The sequence below is a fragment of the Bos grunniens genome, chromosome 6 (genome assembly GCF_055505025.1).
Source record: "Bos grunniens cultivar Pamir isolate PY7600 chromosome 6, Bosgru_T2T1.0, whole genome shotgun sequence".
In the NCBI taxonomy this organism is placed as follows: Eukaryota; Metazoa; Chordata; class Mammalia; order Artiodactyla; family Bovidae; genus Bos; species Bos grunniens.
The window spans coordinates 6856384-6872860 of record NC_141170.1 but is presented as its reverse complement, the minus strand read 5'-3'; the positions used below and the strand labels follow the sequence as shown (position 1 = coordinate 6872860).

Sequence of the window (16477 nt, the reverse complement as noted above, 5' to 3'; positions counted from 1 at the left end):
AAAATACACAACACTGAAAGAACTAAGGGGAAAAATACAGTCCTCCAAAATCAGTTGGCGATTTCAATACTCCGTTTTCAATAACGGATAGGACAATGGAAGAAGACCAAGGGGAAACAGAGAGCTTGAACTACACTCTAAACTGGTTAGCCCTGACAAACACATAGAGAACACGCCAGTCAACAGCAGAATACACGTTCTTCTCAAGTGCACAAGCAATACTTAAGACCATGTTTGGCCACAAAAAAAATTTTAAAGGTTTACTAAATTTTAAAAGATTGACTGTTCTGTCTGATAGTCTACCTTTCTTGTCTTACTTCTACCATTAGATTGAAAACTCTATGAAAGCAAGGACTTTGTCTCATTTACTCTGGATCCCTATCAGCTGGAAGAGGGCAAGTCACACAGTAGATAATCATTACCAAGATAATCTAATTAAAAGAGCTGCACTTTGTAAAATCTGAGCTGCATTCAAACTGCAGTTCCTAAGGTAGTTCCTGCATTCCCCATTCCCCCAATGAATTCTTCCCTGAATTTAAACTCTGTCATAGCCTTATTGCCCACTATTTCCCAATACACATCCTTTACTACAACCAAACCAGAAAACTAAGTCTCCTTTGAATATTCCCCACAGTCCAACTTAATCTGCTAAAGACCATACTTAAAAGACAAGTGGGATTCTTAGGCTTTATGCTGGATGAATTTTCGCTGTTTAACATGCCTGACATCCATTATTAAAGAGCCTGAGTAAAATTCAAGTCTATGACAGGGTAAAAGAGAAAACATGAAATCAATTTCTGAAGGCTCATGTCACAGATAATGAACACAACTACTGCACACTATTAATGCGAGAACACCGTCACAGCAAAATAACCTGGCAACAGCTACACAGCGCTTTTGCTGCTGTTTAGTCGATAAGACATGTCTGACTCTTTGCGACCCCAGGGACTGTAGCCCACCAGGCTCCTCTGTCCATGGGATTTTCCAGGCAAGAATCCTGGAGTGGGTTGCCATGCCTTTCTCCAGGGGATCTTCCCAACCTAAGGATCGAACCCATCTCCTGCTTGGCAGGCACTTTACTCTGGGCTCAAATGCCTGCTATCGCTTGGAATGGTCTCTTCTCCCTCTGTCATCCATCGATATCCCTCGTCTTTCTTCAAAGTTCAATTCAGGGTCATCTTTTCATTCCATTTTCTGATCATTTGCTGCAACTGGATGAGAGGCCTCTCTCTCTCTCTGAGCCTCAGAGAATCTTTAACCCAACATCCCTTAGAGAATGTACACACACAATACACAGAAGACGTGTATTCCTTCTCTGTTACAAGTCTTAGAAGGTAAAAACTATCCTATTCAACTTTACATAAACTAAAGCACCTTAGCAAATGTGTTGGAGGTATTTGCTAAGTATTTGTTAAACTTTTTAAGTTCTTCCTCGCCACAAACAAACTGAACTCACTGAAATGTCATGTTGAAGTTATATCACTCCAACAGTGCGATATAGCAGAAGTGGTTAACTCTTTCAGGTAAACAAACCAGCTGAAAAGAATGACTTAGATTCAGAATTTTACACTCCACTGAGGAGAACATGTCCGTTTCCTAATACTCTGCTACTGATTACTCACCTGAGACCATGGTCTGTGATCTGATAACATCCAGACAGACTGAGAAACAGAAGCACACGCCCAGTCTCTTGATCAGATTTTTCACTCCCAGAGTAAATTAAGTCTTTTTCCCTAAGCAGTCTAGTCCTTGGTGCTTTTCTGCACAGCGTGGAAGACTCTGGGAGTGCTGACATAGTTCTTAAAGCTGTTCCTGTACAACAATATGAATGACCACAATACGCAAAGGCCGGAGAAGCACAATGCTGTTGCCAGCAGACACTAGTCCTTAGTCCAACAATGTCCTTACTGTAACAAGCAGAGGAGGGACAACTGAAGTTGGATGCTGTTTCCATTACACAAAGACTTTCAACATTTCTATGTCTCCATTCTACAGCATCTTCAATATCAGCCAAATCTTCAGCATCTAACATCCACACATAAGGTGAAGTGAAATCGTCAGAAGAAATAGGCTTAGTCCAGGGGTGTTCATTATCTACTTCTTCTCCAATATCCTTGTTAGTTACATCATGCAAACAAGCAGATTGCTTGAAAGACTGCATGGTAATGTCTTTATTTTTCCACGTAGTCGAAGTAACTTTGCTTGTAGAAGTTTTTAAAAGGCCACTCTCATGAGTTGTCAAAATTCCAAGAGCTCTAGAAATCTTCTCTAGAGCCACATCTGTGATTTTTTCACATCCAGATAGATCAAGATGCCGAAGACTCTGGCAGCAACCAAGCCAAGACCAACTGTTAATTAAGAGGTAACAAGACTATTAGTGAATATCGTTAAATTCTTCAAAAGCATTTATTTATATGTAAATAAATGGAAACTACAGGAAAGAGTTTAAATCTAATATAATCAATCAAACATTTACTGAATATCTACTGTCAAGCATTTTTTTAGATGCTGGGACTACGCAAAGATAACAGGAGTAACTGGGAACTAAGAGTACTGTTAACCCAACAGAAGGGGAGGGAAGGAGAAGGGTATGGAAAGGAAAGACTGTCTTTCATCCTGAAAAATAACCAGTCGAGGAGAAAAGCTGCACACACATGAGAGAAGGAAAATCATAATTAAGAGGAGCATTCTCTTAATTGTTTCAGAAGAACAAGCTCCAGGAACTGGTAGAGAATCAGCCTTAGCCAGGGAAGCATACACGGCCCTCTCTGAAACAGGAAGACAGGTACTGATAAAAGACTAGGTGGGCAAGTGCAGGGTGAGGCAGAGGAGGAGGAAAGTAGTGGCATCCAAGGAAATAAAGTCTGAATGCAGCTTGAAAAAAAGTCAGAACTTCAGAATAAGTACAAAGAGTAAGAGCAAGCTTGGCCAAATGGTACTGCAAAACCAACCGAAAACAAAAACGTCCTTAAAACACAGCCCCAATCTATACCATTGCACAGCACAGCGCAAGAGCCTAGACACAGGTGGAGATTATAAAGATGACAGGATGACACAAATGTAAGTCTGGGGACCTAAAGACAAGAATAAAGAATTGGAGGGCGCCATCAAGTTATTGCTATAACATGACCAAAATCCGACAGCAAAAAATAATGGCATGATTAAACTGTGATGATGCAAATGACAAACTATAGAACAATTCTATCAATTCATAGTTGGAAATCATCAAATTTAAATACTCAAAAATAACTAACCTGTCAAACGCAGAATCTGAAATGTCAGTTTGGGTGAGATCCAAATGCTCCAAATTAGGACAAAGCTCTAAAATCTGCCTAACCTAAAAGGGAGAAAATAATCACTGTGAAGATCTGCAGATGCTTAGTTAGGGTTGGAGACATAACTTTCAGTAAACAATATATCCAGGAGTTCTCAAACTTTTCTACATGTAAAAATCACTTCAATTTTGCATTACAAATATATATTGTGATGAAACCCTTATTAATTTACATTTTTAAGGAATACCCAAGGAGATTCTGATGTAGGATGTCACAAGATCATCTTTTATAAAACCGTGATTTAATCTCATCTGCCCATCTTACCATGCCTTACATAATATAGAGTCATGTATGACTTCCCCTGATAGTCCAGTGGTCAAGAATCCATGCCTTGTAACTAGCCTCCAATTAAAATTTAAAAAATAAAATGAAAAAAAAAAAAAAAAAGAATCCATGCCTCCAAGGCAAGAGGCGTGGGTTCAATCTCTGGTCAGGGAACTAAGATGCCACATGCCTCATGGTGCAGCAGAAAAACATTTAAAAACAAGAAAACCTGAGCTTCGTCACTTAACATCTGTGAAACTAAGTAAACTGTTTAACCTCTCTTAGTCTCTGTTTCCTTTTCTATAATGTGTAGCGATGATATCTACGTACAAAGATTACTATGAGAACTGAAATGAAAAAAGGACAAAATCAGCAGTGTATGCCTACCTATGGGAAGGCACACTCGTGGGTAAAGTTATTTTTCTTCTTAATTAAGCTTAGCAATAAGCAAACCAAATGGAGATCATTGCTACTTTTTCTTAATACCCAAGCTAGCGCAAATTTATACCTACCATTTTGCTGGAAACTGCAGAGCTGTAGGCTAACACTAAAGTTTTTACAGAAGTGCCAACATACGGCAGAACATTATGAATTAAGCCGTGGAGTAAACGCTTTTCCATTTGTGCAATGCTGATAGCAATCGACTCCTCTCCAGACTCTTCTGAAAAATGAATTCAAAAGTCTAAGAACATGATAAACCAGTTATAATCAGGCTACTCAAGGAATCACTATGTCACTAAATATGAAATACTTTCTGCTCTCCTTAAACTCCCTTACATATGCAAAGCAAATTTAATGGACAAGTTCTCATCAGCCAGCACTTAATATTTAACAGTCTTGATATCAACTGAAAAGAGACAAAGAGGGAAAAGAAGTTTAAATGGGAAGGAAGGGATAAAGTTTTCACATGATTCAAGGTTGAAGGTAATTTTCTAATTTTCTTCTCAAGCTAATTAACAGAGGGAAGATTAAAAATAACTCCAATTTCAGGTACCGAAAAAATTTTGGAAAAAATACTTTGACTACTTAAAGAACAGTGCAAGTTCTTCAAAAGAATATAGGAATTGAAGAGGAAAATGAACCACAGTAAAAATAATAAAAAGTATTTTCATTATCTCACATAAATAAAAGGGACATGGACCTAGAAGAGATTTGAAACAAGTTAGGCTGGCCATAGTGAGTCAAGGAAGGAAAAATACCTTAGAATTTTTAAAAAATTAAAAATGAGCAAAGCTTTTGCTTTTTGCTTAATAATGTCTATAAAGCTTAGATGTTTAAAAAAGGATGTAATACTGTAACAACAAGTACCAAAACCAAAAAATAAAAAACCCAATTTGATACAAGGAAAAAACACACTACACTAAGAACAATGAATTAATAATCTTATCCTATTACTTTCTTGCTTACCTGAAGATCTAACTCGAACGTCTCTAAACATAAAACAGTTGAACAGGAGAAGCTGAGGAAGTCTCATTTAACACAAAACTGAGTGTAGCAGACAAAAGGAATTTAAGTAGAAAGAGTAATTCTGAATTTTGACTAATGTTTCCATGTTACAGATATTATTCTAAATTCTTCCTTTACCCAAACATAAATGTAAAATATAGGGATAAAAATAACTTTTAGTGAACCCTATTTATTCTACTATAATTTTATTTCCAAATAAAAATGACTTTTAGTGAACCCTATTTATTCTACTATAATTTTATTTCCAAATGATTCTTTTGTTTCTGTGGCTGTCTCTAAATATGTACTGTTTACTGTGAAATCCTAAGAAAAAGAAAACAAAACATCCTATGAAGAGTAATAACTTCTCTGCAAGACTAGTAAAAACAGCTAAGCTGAAAAAGCACTAACATAGATGGCAGATCCAAGTTTAGTCTTGGATATACTACACAGCTAAAAAGATACATTACCTTAGAAAGGCTCCATCATTATAACCTTAACCCTTCCCTTTCAGTGTGAAAGAAAACAACAGTCTCTTTGTCTATCTTTAAGAGCTGAGATAAACACATTAAGTTTGATAAGATCTTTAAAACTCAACACAAATATTATGAATTGATTTTTTTAGAATGGGTAAATCAAGTGTTCCTAATAGTTCAGTTGGTAAAGAATCTGCCTGCAATGCAAGAGACCTCGGTTCAACTCCTGAGTCGGGAAGATTCCTTGGAATAGGGAATGAATACCCACTCCAGTATTCTTGGGCTTCCCTTGTGGCTCACCTGATAAAGAACCCACCTGCAATGCGGGAGACCTGGGCAAGATCCCTGGATTAGGAAGATCCCCTGGAGAAGGGAACGGATACCCACTACAGTATTCTGGCCTGGAGAATTCCGAAGACTGTATAGTCCATGCGGTCACAAAGAGTCAGACACAACTGAATGAGTTTCACTTCCCTAAGGTGACATAAGACTGAAGACCTTAACTCCTTGAGGCTTTGCTCAAATTTCTCAAGAGACCTTACTACCCACTCTATGGGAAATGGTAACTTCTTTCCTCTCTTCCTGACACACTTTTCCATTATTTTTCTCCACAGCACTTGATACTACCTAATAAAGTACGTATTTTGCCTGTGTTTACTGTCAGTCACCTCCTCTAAATTTTAAGCTAAACAAAGCCAAGGATTCTTTTCCATTTTGTTCACTATTAACCTCCTGCCAAAAAGTGCCTGCCACAGAGTAAGCATATCACCAAATACCACTGGAACAGACCTCTTCCTTATATGACACCTTCAAAACATTTAAAACTATGCCACATTGTTTATTTCATAAAAATAAACCTGATACTGAAAGAGTCATCTCTGTATTTATAGTCCTTACTTTCCACAAGTTTATTTTGCCAGCCCAGCTAACTATAAGTGAGCAGCTTACAAATAAATTCCTACAAGTTCAATTTTATGATGTATAAGAATATCTTATTTATCAATTCTTTCTTTTTACTACTTCATCATCTTTTAATAATCATTATCTAGGATAAATATCAAGACAGAATTGTGTCCTTCTCCTCCATATTCCCAAAAAGCATCTTTCTGCACCTCTCCTACAGCATTTTCCAATATGCACCATGATAAAGAATCTTGTATTCTCAATTCTCCTGTCTGTGAGTTCTTTGAGGGCAACACGAAGTCTTAGTCACCTCTGAATTCTCCCACAGTGCTAAATGAATGCCTACACTAGTCTATAAAATCCTCTACCATTTACAAGGAGTTCCCATATATATTACTTCTTAATTCTACAGCCACCACATGAGGCAAGTGGCATGACTGTTTACAAATGAATAAACAGCTTCATGCTGCTTCCTCTGGGCCACGGACAACTCAAAAATACTACTGAACTGATCAAATGAAGTGGCCCTAAAAACACATGGTAAACTGCAGAGCATTAAAATAAATGTATATTATTTCAATAAGGAAAAAAGCCATCATCTTCTGATTTTTTAGGTGTTTGCATAAATACAAAAGCATATGGGAATCAAGCCTATACACATTTAAAAATTTAACAGAACTCTAAGTACACTTACTATTCTGTCAAAGTTTCAAAAGCAGTAGGCTTAAAAACAGCAGTTACTTTAGAAAACACAAACTACATAAATCCTAGCACCTACGTACTTGTTAAAGTCAGTCAAGTCAAGTCAAGTCGCCCAGTCGTGTCCAACTCTTTGCGACCCCATGGACTACAGCCCACCAGGCTTCTCCGTCCACGGGATTTTCCAGGCAAGAATACTGAAGTGGGTAGACATTTCCTTCGCCACGTCCTTGTTAAATGTAACATTAATTATTAAAACACTACGTAACAGTTTTAATTCTAAGCATAGCTCACCAGACTCATCTATATCGGCATCTTCATCCCACTCCTGAAAAGCACGGCTCTCATCTCGTCTGCTCTTCACCCACTCCTCATCAGGCTCAGTATCAAGTTCAGCTGCAGGACCACTATACCAGTCACCTACGCAACAAGTAAACAAAAGGAGCATTAGATTGTGTGCTTAGTCTTTCAATTGTGTCCGACTCTTTGCAACCCCATGGACTGTAGCCCACCAGGTTCCTTAGTCCATGGGGATTCTCCAGGCAAGAATACTGGAGTGGGTTACCATGCCCTCCTCCAGGGGATCTTCCCAACCCAGGGATCAAACCCAGGTCTCCGGCATTGCAGGTGGATTCTTTACTGTCTGAGACAGCAGGGAAGCCCAAGATTAGATTGGCTATCATTAAAAAGAAAAAAAAAAAAACACCATTTTTTTTTCTTCTTCTCCTAAAGTAACTTATTTATAACAAAAATCTCAGCACAAAAAAAATACATGAGCTCTAGGCAATGAGCTAACTATTGTTAGAAATACTCAACTGCGATTTTAAAAAGTACACTTAAATAAGCACAGAATTCAATTTCAGACACACCAAAAGAACTACGACAAATAATTATCAATAGTCTTAACATGCAATTTCGGAAATGACTGAAAACAACCAAACCTCTTTCCCCTGCTGTGGCTTCAACACTGGCTCCAGCAATACCTCCATTACAACAGCTAATAAACAAAACGAAGCAAGACTTTCTATTCAGCAATGAATTAGTCAGCAATTCAGAAGTAGGTGGGAACAGAAGTCAAAGGAAAAAATAAGGTAAACTATACATTTAAAGATCCCGCAGAATGCACTGAAATTAAATTACTTGATTATGAAGAGACTATGCACAATTAATTTCCTGAACTCCTAACATTAGTAAATCTATCAATAACTTAGTGCTCCTCAATCTTCAGTTCAGTCACTCAGTCGTGTCCAACTCTTTGTGACCCCATAGACTGCAGCACACCAGGCTTTCCCTGTCCATCACCAACTCCTGGAGTATACCCAAACTCATGTCCATTGAGTCGGTGATGCCATCGAACCATCTCATCCTCTGTGGTCCCCTTCTCCCGCCCTCAATCTTTCCCAGCATCAGGGTCTTCTCCAATAAGTCCATTCTTCACATCAGGTGGCCAAAGTATTGGAGTTTCCAGTTTTAGCATCAGTCCTTCCAATGAATATTCAGGACTGATTTCCTTTAGGATTGACTGGATTCTAAGGTTAAGGATCTTCAACCTCAGCACCAATGATATCCTGAAGCGGACGACAGAGGATGAGCCACGGGCTCACAAAGAGTCAAACACGACTGAGCGACTGAAGTGAACTGAACTGATATTCTGGGCTGGCTAATTCTTCCTTGCAGAGGGCCCTCCTATGCACTGGGCAGGTGTTGAGCAGTAACTCTGGCCTCCACTCAATGGATGTCAGTGTAATACTCCAAGTTGGGACAAACAAGAATGCCTCCATTTCAAAACAGGGGACACTTCAAAACATCCCTTGGAAGGGGTAAAATCAATTGTGATCGAGAACAATAGGAAACAAATACTGTAAATAAATTAAAATCATTTTTATTGGAACTTTTTAAGTATATTAAAAACAGAAAGAAAAAACCAAAATACAGCATATACAAGATCTAGTTAATGTCACAGAAATCTAGCCTATCATTGTTATATTTGATATTTATATCAAACAGTACCTAATTATGTATTAATAGTAATTTTTCATAATCAAAGATACAGTTAAAAAAGAATATTTGATATATCCATACTTGCTTTATTTGACTTTTCACTTAATATATTATTATCCTCAATACGAAAAATTATTTCACGTTAATAATTCTAATCACTTGGTTTATATAAGTCTACCTAATACTCCAAACAACTTAATGAAAAAACATTAAATACCCAGCAAAAGCCTATTTTAAAAGTGCTACATATTAATATAAAAAAATAAAACTTTTAAAATTAGGTTTATAGCTTATGTAAAATAATATATATTTCCATGTCAAAGTGACAAATTACAGAAAATTTAAAAAAAAAACAATGTAAATGTGAAGTAAATACTCACCTAGAAAACTTGTTTTAATTCAGTGACAGAAGAATAAATGCCGTATTAGTTGCATTTATACCATGACTGCATCACATGCTCATGAAAACAAAATTTTCTTTCTTTACTTAGCCCAATGAAATTAACTAATTCAAAATGGTTAAGTTATAGAATGAGGCATTACTAATCACAAAAAAATATGCTATAGACAAAAACAAATTAAGTTATCTTGAGCCACTATCAAAATGGAAACAATACTGCCTCATTTTTAAATTTTATCAGATTATTCTGTATTTTTAAAATACTCATCTAATTATATAAAGCTGCTCTGACAACCTATTAATTTTAGTTTTAACTTTCTGTTATGGAAAACTCCAATCATAGTCAAAAGTAGGAGTAAGTAGCATTAAACAAACTGGATAACCAACACCTATGTACCTATCACCTATCTTCAACAATTACCAACATTTTGCCAATTATTTTTCATTCCATCCCCAATTATTTTTTCATAATTATTTTAAAGGAAATTCACATATCACACAATTGACCCATGAATACTTAAGCATTACTAGCTTTTACAAACTGTATACAAAGAAAGACCTATAATCTAACTATAAAACCTAGCTTTTAGTCAACCTTTCAAGAGTTTCCCTCTCTGGCCTTGCTTATTAATGTCTATATGTGTTCACCTAAAAAAAAAGAAAAAAAAAGACTAAAATATTTTTAAAACAAATTAAGTACCTCTTTACCTACCTCTGGCCCAATGAACAGGGTAAAGATGCTTCCAGAGTGATCCAGTCTTTGCCAGCTGAGACCATTTAGTGCTCACTTGACTGCAGCGACATAATTCTTGAGGATTAAGATAACTGAAAATTGACACCATTACCTCAGGAGGAAGATGAGTTATACCTGTGGATTGTTCTGACACCTCTGCTTCTGAAATAAAGAAGGAAAAGTTTAACATTAAAGGTACAAGAGCAAATGCAGTAAGAAATTACAATCACATTTCTATAAGTAAAATCCAGTGCCTGAAGTCCACTCCTTCCTGCTTGCAAGATGTGAAAAGGAAATAACATGGATTAGAGGTAACATGGAGATGTTAAACTGTTAAGGATCTGCAGGGTTAAACGATCATGGCCCAAATCATACTGCATCAGTGGGAGCTACAGTAATGAACACAGAACTGACTTCCTTTTACAAAGGCGTCACCAAAAAAAAAAAACAATGCTCACTTTATAGTATAAGAAGCATCATTTGAAAGAGCAATCCAACAGGTTACACAGCTTTAAGTCAGCAAATATAGAGTCAGCCAGATTATGAGATCTCCAAGGCATTTATAATGACATACCAATCTCACCGTGTTTTCCATTCATGCATGACAAGTATTTCCCTTGTGTTTCCTCTTTGATTTTCACGTTTCATGTAAGAGCTCGTGAAATCTGACCTCTTTAACCTTTCGGTGCCCTAATCTACTTATCCTACTTAAGAGCCAGTTGAGACGATACAACGTAATTATTTCTAATGCTGGTATACTTTTACCAAGGATCTTTTGTCAGCAACTGTTACAGAAAACAGTCGCTGGACATCCAATTGCCTATAATGTATTATTTCAGTACCAATATTCCAAAGGAAAACTGAAAATGAGATATACAATAAACAATGTAAAATAAAAAAGTTTCATCATTAAAGTAGTGAGAAGAATTTGAATATCTTATACATTTGTCTTTCACAAAGCAACTTAAATAAAGAAATGCTATCATGAAATTACTTTAACCTAACCCTTTTCAAATGGCAAATATTTTAAACACAACACAGCTATAATTTACTTTGAAGGAATGGGAAAACTCAATGTAACAAGTGTGGTGTTTTTAAATCTTATGTTATAATTACAACCAAACCAGACACAACAGGTCTTGGCTTGGTGTGTAACGCAGAAGCTGTACTTCAGAGTGAAGCACATAAGCTTTATGGGTTTAATTACAGCCTAACCTACAAAAACAATTTTGTTTCAACACGTTCAACATGCATCTCACCTACTTTGTTAAACAAAAATAAGAGAAAAGGACCAATTTCAAAGACTTTGAAGCAATTTAAGCAATATCATTGCTATGCTCATCTAGCAAAACCAAAGGAATCTTTACTAGCCTAAGGATATCAATAATTTTATTTAATGATGTTTTAAAACACAAAGTTATTGAAGAAAAGAAAGAATAAAAATGAGGAAACAGTCTGTTAAGAAAAAAAGCAGGCATATTTTATTTCCATTTGTCATTTATTTTCTCAAACTGAATATACACAGGAAAACTACACCTCTCATATTCACTCCCCTGTGTATTTCTGCATATAAGCTATGAGAAAGGGTAAAGATGAAACTATAAGCATTAAATGATTTTGAAAACTGATTTAACAAAACCAGGGACAGATATAAACAGCCACTGTGGTCAGTGGAGCTCAGAAAATTGGATGATACTGCAAAAGTGCTCTACATATGGTAGTTTCCAATAATTCTGATTGGAAATAATAATAATACCTAGTATTATTGAAATATTATTAAAATATTATTATATATAAGAAGTAGTATTGACAGTTATTACTGCTAATCAATATTATTATATATAAACTACTTTAAGAAATACTATATTGCATGTGGCCCAAATAAATGAGCTGTATAAATTATCACTGGTGTTTAGTTGCTAAGTTTAGTTTGACTCTTCTGCAACTCCATGGACTGCAGCTCACCAGGCTCCTCTATCCATGGGATTTCCGAGGCAAAAATACAGAACGGGTTGCCGTTTCCTTCTCCAAAGGATCTTCCCCACCCAGTGATCGAACTCATGTCTCCTGTATTGGCAGGCAGATTCTTTACCAGTGAGCCACCAAGTTCAGTTCAGTTCAGTCACTCAGTCGTGTCCGACTCTTTGCGACCCCATGAATCACAGCATGCCAGGCCTCCCTGTCCAACACAAACTTCCAGAGTTCAATCAAACTCATGTCCATCAAGTCAGTGATGCCATCCAGCCATCTCATCCTCTGTCGTCCCCTTCTCCTCCTGCCCTCAACCCCTCCCAGCATCAGAGTCTTTTCCAATGAGTCAACTCTTCACATGAGGTGGCCAAAGTACTGGAGTTTCAGCTTTAGCATCATTCCTTCCAAAGAACACCCAGGACGGATCTCCTTCAGAATGGACTGATTAGATCTCCTTGCAGTCCAAGGGACTCTCAAGAGTCTTCTCCAACACCACAGTTCAAAAGCATCAATTCTTCGGCGCTCAGCTTTCTTCACAGTCCAAGTCTCACATCCATAGGAAGCCCATAAATTATCACAGACAACAATAAATTCTAAGAAACTATTGTCCTCAATTAAATTTACTATACTTGAAAACAAATGGCTTCAATTATTTTTCAAGCAAAATATTAACTTCATAACAACAAGAAGTAAATGGCCCTGGGATGAATAAATCACTAGCTATCTAAACATATGACTCTCACCTTTATCTGACTTTTCATCCACAGAATATTTAAAAAACTTTTGCCGCTCCTCAGCTTGATTCCAGAGGCTAAGACCTCTAAGGAGTTCTGCAGTATCCTTCTGAGAGCAGTGCTGTGCAATCACTTTCTTTTTAATATCCTTAAGCTCTTCATAGGTAAAATATTCCATTAACATGGGCTGAAAAACCTAAAGGAAACACAATACTCATAAGGAAATATGCTTAATTAGTTTTGTTTTAATCTCTAACTTTTAAAGTATTAATAGTTCAAGTGTACTATTATGACCACATATTTGGAAGGCATAAAAGCTGCTGTTAACACTAAGCTAATTTACCCAAAACTTGCAAAGAATACCACCATCAAGATCCTTCTTTGGTTGTTTCAGTCGATTTGAAAGTGTTCGACCGAGAAGGTCTTCCTGCATACACTGCATCATACACTCTTAATTATCCTCTTCTGGTGAGACATTTAAGTCAGTTAACTGTCTTCTGCCACTACAGTAACTGACCTCTACCCAAGCAGGGCCTCTGAATCACATGAGAATGGTACCCAATGCACTGGAACCAGAAAAATCAGAGCTCGATGACTCCTTCAACTATTCAATATCATCTAGGAGATTTCATCTTCAAAATAGATGCCTGGTCCCAACCTCCAACTGATAGAATCAGAATCTTCAGAGGTGGAGCCAAGGGCACTTTTTTCCTTTGCTCCACAGATAATGTCAGTGGTGCGTCACACGTTAAGAAACACTGCTTTAATAACTCAGTGGTTTTAGAACTGGTTGCATATTTGCATTTTACAGTGATTTGGGGAGCCTTTAAAATATACCCATGTTAATACCTACTTTCCATATGATTTAATTGATCTAGGAAGGGGTTAAAAGTAGATTTGTTTTTAATAGCCATCTGATTATCAAGTGAAGCCTTATTACAGTGAGAACCACTATAATACCTGATTTACAGCTGAACAAAAATCCAGTACCTCACAAAATATTCCCTCTATTCCTTTCCTGATACTCACCCCAATTTAGAGAAAACAGAAAATGAGGAAGTGTTTTGCTCATCCATTTAGTGACATCCTAACAGGCATGCACTGGGCATAAGGCTGCTAAGTTCAATACCACCATTTAATTACTAAAATCCACTACTAAAAAAAAAGAACACTAAAAATGTTTAAACTTAGGATGAACACAGAAAACATTAAAATATATATATATTAAAAAATCTGCTAACAGTTCAGAAAAGACATTAGAGGCATAAACAGTTAACATTCAACATGGTACATCCACACAGTAAAACAACAAATGTGTTTTGAGTACATGAATCCATCCTTCATTCAATGGAAAGCAATAAGCTCTCTAAGGAGACAAAATAAATGCTTTTTTGCCTTGGGTTTTTTGTTTTCTAAAATGTTCTAGAGGTTCATCTTCCTATGTATTATTTTGAAGAATCAAAATAACACTTTTTAATTTTATAGATCAAAATCACAAGGAGGAAAAATTATACTTACCTCCTCTTCCTCTTTCATGTGAGGAAGAAAGTCTTTTGTAAAAGCCTCCAGTCTCTCTTTCAGTTGTTTTGCATAATTTAACTGCTCATACTCATTCTAGAAATAAAAAATTGTATTCTATAAAAATTTTGCATCTTAATTTATATTATATCTGATCCTATAAAGTCCGTTTGAAATGTTACTTGAAACTTCAGGAAAAAAATTAGACTAACAAATACCAAAGTGGGCTCTGTACTTTTCTAAGTACAAAAGATGGCCTTGAAACATCTCTTTCAAGAATCCTGACATCCTTTACTAATGTGATCTCCTACTTCTTTTTAAGAAGTCTAGAATAGCAAGCACATGCTCAAAACTTTTACTGATTTCTAATGCATGTATTTAATACCATTTTAATATGTTCATTTTCCTAATACACCTCTAAGCAGTCCACAAGAGTCTACTGGACTATATTCACTACAAAATCCCTTTAAGGTCGCCTAGTGTATCCTCCACTAAACAATTCAGAATAGCTGTTACATGACCCTGCAGAACACCATATACACTTCTAAAGGCAATGCTCTTGCTACTGCTTGAAGTAAAGCACTGTAATCCTGGACAACAGCTACACTGTTCCTCCCCATTCAAACTAAGATCATATCTCTCTGTAACTTATCCATCACTACATGTGGAGAATTTACAAAACAGTGAAACTGATAAAATGTGGGAACATTTTATTCCCTGCTGAGTCCTCTCTCTCTAGTCTCCTCCTTTCTGAACTAATTTATAGTCAACTGCTTCCTAACAGTCTATCCAACTTCCTATTCTCTCAGGATTTTACACATTTTCCCTAAGCATACTCAAATTTGCTTTTCCAAACCAAATTACTCTTCCAAGCTTGAAGCCCAACTACTGCTTCCTCCTGCTAATCAACGTGCACCTGGACTACACAAACAGGTCACACTCAACTTGTCCATAAGGGATCCCTTCATTCCCCAAGTCTCATCTGTACTCCCTAGAAAGTCAAGCTCGAGTCTCCGTTTCATTTTCTTTCTTTCTCCTTCCCCTGTTACATGCAAGCACTGGTGGTGTTTAGTCGCCAAGTCAGGAACGTCTCTTGGGACCCCATAGACATCGTCCACCAGGCTCCTCTGTCCACGGGATTTCCCAGGCAAGAACACTGGAGTGGGCTGCCATTTCCTCCTCCAGGCGATGTTCCTGACCCAGGGATCGAACCTGCTTCTCCTGTACAGGCAGGCAGATTCCTTACCACTGAGCCACTAGGGAAGCTGTTCGCAAGCACTACCTTTATCAGTCTCATGTCCTACGTTGTTCTGAAGTCTGTTCCCTCCCCTCTATCTTTGCTAGCCACTACTTTTGTTCTGATCTTAATCATTTCATTGCATAGGTAACGCATGAACAAAATATGAAAGAGTGTAATGAAGCATTTAATACCACCTTCCTTCCCAGTACCTCTCCCTAGGCATCTCCCACCTCCCTACAAGTGCCTACCATATACTCTTGACTATTACAATCATCTTTTTATAACCATCCTGCTTGAACCTTTTCTTTCCCTTCAATCCATCCTCTTCCCTGCTGCACAACACTCTTTCTAGAATATAAACTTATCAATGAAATGTCCATGGTGGTCTGACAGAGCTGCAACTGAAGTCCATGTTTCACCAAGCCAAAAGGGGGACAGAGGAAGATCAAATTTCAAATACCCTATAATAAATAAATAAAATTAATAGAGAAATTTCTCTACACAATTATCCTAAATGATACCCAATAATATCTTTAATCTTCTGTTAAACAATTAAAAATTATTCTTTGTAATCAGCCCTACGGCCCTGTTCATTCTAAGTAACAATCTTACTTTTGGTGGTGGTTTAGTCACTAAGTCCTGTCCGACTCTTGCGACCCCATGGACTGTAGCTTGTCAGATTCCTCTGTCCATGGGATTTCCCAGGCAAGAATACTGGAGTGGGTTGCCATTTCCTTCTCCAGGGGATCTTTGGGAC

The 16477-nt window shown here is 37.0% G+C and overlaps 1 protein-coding gene across 1 annotated transcript in view; it reads right to left on the bottom strand.

Annotated features, from left to right (window-relative positions):
• Nucleotides 1–16477, bottom strand: part of FBXL5 (F-box and leucine rich repeat protein 5) — a 45552-nt gene that overhangs the window by 19758 nt on the left and 9317 nt on the right. Inside the window, exons 3-9 of the mRNA XM_086404762.1 lie at nucleotides 14481–14576; nucleotides 12972–13158; nucleotides 10237–10419; nucleotides 7418–7543; nucleotides 4112–4260; nucleotides 3255–3337; nucleotides 1623–2348 (exon numbers count right to left, since the gene is read on the bottom strand). Of these exons, the coding sequence (XP_086260888.1) occupies nucleotides 1623–2348; nucleotides 3255–3337; nucleotides 4112–4260; nucleotides 7418–7543; nucleotides 10237–10419; nucleotides 12972–13158; nucleotides 14481–14576 (1550 nt within the window). The remainder of the gene's footprint in view (nucleotides 1–1622; nucleotides 2349–3254; nucleotides 3338–4111; nucleotides 4261–7417; nucleotides 7544–10236; nucleotides 10420–12971; nucleotides 13159–14480; nucleotides 14577–16477) is intronic.